Source organism: Micrasema longulum, unplaced genomic scaffold (genome assembly GCF_059751315.1).
Source record: "Micrasema longulum isolate JH-2025_06_02 unplaced genomic scaffold, ASM5975131v1 h1tg000678l, whole genome shotgun sequence".
NCBI lineage: Eukaryota > Metazoa > Arthropoda > Insecta > Trichoptera > Brachycentridae > Micrasema > Micrasema longulum.
The window spans coordinates 1,860,126-1,867,500 of NW_028277874.1; the positions used below are offsets into that span (position 1 = coordinate 1,860,126).

The 7,375-nt window shown below is 30.8% G+C and overlaps 1 protein-coding gene across 1 annotated transcript in view; it reads left to right on the plus strand.

The window, feature by feature from the left end:
• Window positions 1-3,957, plus strand: part of LOC148279725 (putative cytochrome P450 6a13) — a 38,612-nt gene extending 34,655 nt beyond the window's left edge. The window contains exons 3-4 of the mRNA XM_088229519.1: window positions 1,746-1,997; window positions 3,767-3,957. Of these exons, the coding sequence (XP_088085645.1) occupies window positions 1,746-1,997; window positions 3,767-3,957 (443 nt within the window). The remainder of the gene's footprint in view (window positions 1-1,745; window positions 1,998-3,766) is intronic.
• The last annotated feature ends 3,418 nt before the right edge of the window (window positions 3,958-7,375 follow it).

The following is a 7,375-nucleotide window of genomic DNA, read 5'->3' on the forward strand; positions in this document are numbered from 1 at the left end:
TTTTAATTTTTTTTAGGTAAAGGCGCTCAAAGAGTGCGTTACTTTTTTGTTTTGTGTCTTTATCTAGTAATAAAAAAAAGAATGATTTTTTTAAAACTTTTACTAGATTTGGTATAAAAAACCTTATTCAAACTGAAAAAAAACAAAAATTTAAATTACTAATTTCTCAACCTACCAATTGTTTTATCTTTATTTAAAGTCAAAAGCGCGTCTTAGTAAAGTTTAATAGCATATAATGCCTTTTCTGCCCTTTGGTGAGTTTCTCGAAAAAAATTCTCCAGAATATTCGTATTGATTTTGAAAATACAATGAATTATTCTAAATCCATTCCATATTTCGTTTCTTTTCTTGAATTAATTTATAAGTAAAAAATATTTCTCTTTCTCATTTTTTTTTACATCATTATATATTTTTATACATATACATATACTATTTATCTAAAATTTCACATAAAATTTCAAATATCTGCCTTCTAATAACATACAAAATGATAAATCAAACTTCTATAACTAACTTATACAAAAAAATATTCATTTAAAAATGTGAATTGAACAGGAATGTTGCGTCTCATATAATGAAATAATACGGACCAAAATGGACACCAAGTCGTTGGAACAATAGGCATAATCCCCCAGTCTACACACGTGCGTTTCCAGAAATTCTCCAGCAGCCTAGTGGACCACATGGTGACGATATCTACCTACTGTCTACAAAAGATTCTCTTCGGACATCTATCTCCCTTTGTTAACCATGGAGTTGATACAGTGCTTTATTTATTTAGTTTTTTATTGCTTAGTTCTTGGCATGAACACTTGACAAACTTAATACTATGCTCTATTTTTTATAAATTTATTGATATCATTCTAACTTTGCTAGAATTCCACTCGTCCATGCGCTTTGTAGCTGCACGATGATTGGTTATCTAGCTTTCATATACAAACTTAAAAATACCTAAATTTTATAAATGGGGTCTAGAATTCCAATCGTCTATGCGCTTAGTAGCTGCAAGACGTGTTGTAATCTTACTCCTTTTTATTATTCATATTATTTTTATTTATTTTTTAGTATCATTAATACACTAAATTTATTTGTCAATTTTTAAAATGTGTAAATGGGGGCTAAATTTCTAACTGTCTATGCGCTCTGTAGCTGCAAGACGTCCTGTAATCTAGCTCCTATCTGTTATAATTTTTTATTGATCTTAATTGAAAACGAGGAACTAGAATCCCAACCGTCCATGCGCTCTGTAGCTGCAAGACGTACTGGGATATTTATTAATTGTACAGCGCCCTTGAGGTGATTTTCACAAAAATGGCGCTATATAAATTATCCAACTATATATATATATTAGTTTTCAATAATAATACATATATATATTTTTTTTTTTAAATGTTATTCAAAATGGTTTTCTTAGTTTTTTTTAACTGGTTTAAAGTATTTCAAATACCAAATTATCTTTTTTCATCGATAATTTTATAACTGGTAATATTTTATTCTTTTATATAGTTTATATTTCTTAGACTTTCTTAATTAATAATATTGTTTTAAATGCTCTGTATTACTTATGCTTACATGTATGTATATTTAATTGTATTTGTAACTAATATGTAAAAGGCACTAAGTGCCGTTTATTTCAATAATAAAAAATAAAAAAATATCTTTATATCGGTATTCGTAGTATGTGATATTTCCCTATTCTGTCGAGTAGAGCCAAGGCAGATTATGTTTATTTTTAATCATTTCAGAAACTATGCGCATTTACACGTTCCTGCCTCTGCACTTCAGATTTTGCACCAAGGACTACACGATCCCCGGGACCGCATCGATAATTGAAAAGGGAACCCTAGTGGTCATCCCTGTGATGGGCATACATAGGGACCCCGATATTTACCCCGATCCCCTGAAGTTTGATCCGGATCGATTCACCCCTGAGAACACGGCCAAAAGACATCCATTTGCTTATATTCCATTCGGCGGCGGACCGAGAATATGCGTTGGTAAGAAAAAATAAGCTTTTTACTCAAAATCGTAACCAATTAATAAAGACAAATGGAACAATTGAAGAAATATGGATGTTCAAACATAGGCAAAATGGTGAATGTTACACAGTGTGTAAAGTGGCCACTTAAACCAGCCAATGACAGGTCATAAGTCCTGTAAATGCCCTGACATCCATATCCCCTTATTTAAGGTATCCTCCATCCCTGTTGTAATTTGTTAATCTTAATGACTCCCGAGGGGGTGAAATCCAGTCTTTTGTCTACGAACATTTGGACAAACTCAAGTATTGTAATGACACCAACTGGTCCAAGAAGAAGTGTAAAAATTGAAAAATTGTTTTCAGGCGTTGCCTAGTATGTGAAATAATTCAGTCAGATGAATCTCTTCACAACAATAAAGGTTTCAGCTCTTTAACTTCACTAAAATCAACGAATGGAACAATTGAAGAAATATGGATGTTCTCACATAGGCAAAATGGTTAATGTTACACAGTGTGTAAAGTGGCCACTTAAACCAGCCAATGATAGGTCATAAGCCCTGTAAATGCCTTGACATCCATATTCCCTTATTTAAGGTATTCTCCATCCCTGTTGTAATTTGTTAATTGATAAAGTCATTAGTAATGAGAAAGGATTTTTTTTACAATCTATTACCAAAAAAGCTTTTGTTGCTTCATGATAAATACTAAGTTTTCTCACTTAGCATTTTTAACTTAAAACAAAAAACTTTTTAAATTGCTGTGAATATTCTGTGGTAAGATTTTTTTCCCCGCCAACTATTCCATTCCCCTTTCCCCCCTTGCTTTTCCGAGTAAGTGTTTTCTTCTTATTTCCTCGTATGTATATTACCTCACCATTTTACTATTTTATTTATTCCTATATAGGTAGGAAAAACTTAGATTACGTGCAGTATTTTTTTTTATCCTTTTATGAAATATTGTTATTCCGTTGTTTTTTAATACAAAAAATATTTGCTTATTAGGGAAATATCACTTTTTTACCGTTTAAAATTAATAAGGGTCTATTAAATGCAGTATTTTTTTAAATTTTATAATTTAGAATTCCCGCAAAAAGGGTCACTGCATTCGCCACGCCCCTAATACTTATTTACTAACGCCCAAAGGGCTTTTACGTGTATAGAAGCTATAAATAATTTACAAATATAAAAATAGAATTGAAAATTTTAAAAATACATAAGTACATAAAAAACAACTGAAAATACTTGAAACTACAGTATTTTTTTTTTTTTTTGAAGTAGTATTACTTAAAAATTAAAAAAACTAGCCCCTAAAATTTGATAAAGTTTTAGCAAATATATCCTTTTTTTGGTCATCAGTGTATTTGTTTCCGAGATAGTGAATTATCGGGAACAGAAAATTTATATGCGAATTGGACTTAGATAGTATCTTAAATTAAACGATCAAGATAAGCTGCGATAGGTGTACCAATGCAGTGCCCTATGTACCATTAGGTGCGGAAGAGGAATGATGATGATGTAATAATTAAATACTTGTATTCGTTTTATTAAGTTAACAAGAGTTTATTTTACATAATAATCGGATCTCTCCGTTGATGCTTTGTTGAATTATTAATAAATTGAAGTTATTATTTAAATCATATAACTTTGATGTATTATGAATCAGACAAACTTATATATGTGTATACAATAGTGTTATATCTTTAATATCTTACAAATTAAAATGGAATTCCTTCAAATAACAACTATTTCAAAATTAAATTTTATATCTATAATTTTATATTTTTAGGTCAACGGTTCGCAATGCTTCAGATGAAATGTGCTCTTCTGACAATAGTTCATAACTACGAGATATCAATTTGCGAGAAAACAAGCTTACCCATAAAGTTTGCCACAACTGGACTGCCACTAACTTGTCAAGGAGAAATATTCCTGAGGTTTCGTCTAAGATCCACAAATAATAATCAAACTTCGGAATAAACGAGAAACACAAATAGTCAAGCATTGATTAAATATTAATTATCTAAAAAAAATAGTTTTCTGGCGACTGAAAGTGTCCGTTTGGCAAAATAAGTGACATTGAATTTAGGTAGGATAAAATGGGGAACATATATCATATTTATTTAATGGGCACCTATTTAATTTTAGTTTCAATTTTTTTAAATTAGAAACATACTTGTGAATTGTGAATAATACAAGAAAGTCACCTTGTTACAATGTTCTCCAGACCTGGGGGGCCCCAGAAGGTATTAAAATGATTTGTTTTCAATTTCAAAAAGACATTTTTAATGTAAAATACTTATAGGCGTTTAAAAATATGTATTCGTGTGGTATGGTTACCTACCTATCCAAATAATTAGTGTAATTTTTAAAATCAGTATTAAATTTATTTAATAAATATAATTAGTATTTATACGGATTTTAAGTAGGAGAGAGGGAGACCAGGAATGAAAGAAACAAATGCTTTGCTTATAAAAACTAAATCGTACAGGTGTAGGTAAAATACAATATGTGAGTTTTTATTATATTTTTTTATGTTTCATATTCCTTTAGATATGGAAGTTATTTTCAATATTTGTCAAAAATGTTTCAGTACGAAGATTTGCCTCTACGTTTTACATCACAAAAATCTACTTCCAAATTACATTTCTTTTACCGAAATATTACTGTCTGATTTTGGGAAATCAAGAATGAGGGATGAAAGTAACATGTTGTTACTTTATGAGTATGTTACTACCTTCTCGTGTTGTGTGCCTACCCCATTTAAAATCCTTTCTGCCCTTTGTTGTATTGAAAGCTATAGCAAATTCTGGTTATATTCAATATGAGGACCATATTTTGTATGTTGACCATACACTTCTCCTATTTTTTTTTACAAAGAAGTTATTTATTACATCTTTTTTGGTTGTCATCTCTGGTGGTACTTATACACGATAATAATGTTTTGTCTTGATGCATTTACGCAATATTGTTCAACTGTATATTTTATGACTAAAAGAGCAGGTCTCTCTTGGTTAAAGGATCATATATTTAAGTTCTAAAAAGTTTGCATTCAAATAACTCAAATAAATAAATTAATTAATGAATAAATAGCTAAAGTTCTGATTGTATGTTTTTGTTTAGGTATCTCTTGCGTTTTTCCAAATGACACCTTTCTTAACTGACACTATTATTATCCCATCCATTTAATGTAAATGAACCCCATATAACCCAGTACATTGGTTCCAGGACACATTGAAATTAGATTCCTTACTTAGTACGTCGTGACTACGAATATTTATTATTAAATGTCAACTTGAATATTATTATTAAATAAATAAAATAACTTTGTTTTTAACCACTAATTTCTATTTTCCACCGACCGGTTTCGAAGCAAACAAGCTTCTTCGTCGAGGTTTATGTAACTAACGAATTAATTCCTATTTTATTTTTATCATATTCACTAAATACTACATGTGGACCCAACAAATCAAGTCTTTTATTCTTTCTCAGGGTGGTAATTTGATATCAATATTTTCGAAGCTAAACTAAAGGACTAAAAGAAATATTGTTTATTTGGTTATTGATTTTTTTTCTTGTTGTAAATCGTTTTTTTAATTGCTAAGATTTCTAAGTTGTCTAATTTTAATATTTATTTATTAGCGGTTAAAAATAAAGTTGTTTTATTTATTTTATTTTAACGAATAACCACAAAGTTAGTGCTTCAAATATAAACTTTATTTTGAATATTATTAATTATAGTTATTAATTAAGTACAGTAAACCCAAAGAGTGTAGTTGGAAACATCTTGTTATCTTCAAACGTGAATCGAATAAACAAATTTAATCTGAAACGCTGCTTTTATTAACGACTGGAGGGCGATTCAATTACTCATTGCAAAGTGCCACTCAACACCCAACAGCACATAACACTCACATCAGGTTGAAAATGTCATTTTTTATTTTAAAAAATCTAATGGGTAGGTAAAGAGGATAAAATGCCATATCGATAGAATATAATGCCAATATACAAAAAAGAAAACTGATAGAGGCTTAACAGCGCCCGAGATGCTCCTACTTAAGAGATTGCCCGATTCTTTAAGTTCTACTACTACTACCATCTCGCCGTTTCCCCGTTGGGGTAGGCAGAGAGAATGGACCGCTACACACGTCTATCCAAGCATACATTTATATATTTATACATATTGTCATACATGCCCTTCGGTTCTGTCTGCTTTTGACACGACCAGACTTAAGATTTAGGTTTATCTGATCATGCCACGCTTTCTTGGTCGTTCTCGTCTCACATTACCGTTCATGTTCACCATATATACTTGTTTTACCATTCTTTCGTCGTCCATTCGTTCTACGTGACTAAACCATCTCAGAGACCCTTTCTTAATCTTATCAATTATACTTGACTCAGATTTACACTCTCGCCTGATTTCATCATTCGTAACCCTGTCATACATTGATTTCCCACACATTCTTTAAGTTGATTTCCATTCGAACTCTACTGCTGAATTGCCCGCACTGATTACTGATTAATAACTGGATCCAATAATTCAATCTACATCATAAACGGATGTTGCGTATCCACCAAATATGATTTGAAACTCATCTGTGCCATCTCCTTCATCATTTAGTCTGAGCACTTCGTCAATATCATTTATAAATTTAGCAATTCTATCTACTTTTCTAATTACTTCACAAAGTACCTTACCAAGTAAAGGAAAATAATCGTTTTCTCCCTATGATATTCATTCATCAATAGCAGGACTCCAAAGGAGTAATGGAAGGGAAAGGAAATTTGGGAGTCGGCAATAATGACAGACACCCCAAAGTAGTTTGAAATACAGAAAGAAGAAGTAAGAAAACGGAAGGCCAAATCAGCAAGAAGATCTGTGTCGAGTTATAAACAGAATATTTACACGAAAGAAAATTAATTGGTATTAAAACAGAGTAATAATGCTACGTCGTCATGAATAAATTAACAAATTAATCATTTTGTGTTGTTTTGGTAGCATAATTTTGAGTGACAGATTCTTCTTTATTGCATTTCGATTACTCCGAACAACAACAAAAAATGGTGAGACGCAAATAAGATATAATTCTTGTAAAACTTATCAACCGAGGCCCGAAAGGCCGATCAACTATGGCCCGCAGGGCCGATGAAACAAGGCCCGTAGGACTGATTGTATGTAGCCTGAAGGGCCAAATTTTCTAGCATGTAAACATTTTCCGCTAGTTCACTTATAATAATATAAAAACATAAATATTTTTATCCCAGTGAATAACCTGTTTGTTTATTTTCTTATTATGTATGAATTGAAAAATATTTGTTTATGCATTTATGCATATTATTACACATTGCCTAACTTTTATTTAATTATTTATTTGTTTACGCTAGAAATGAATAA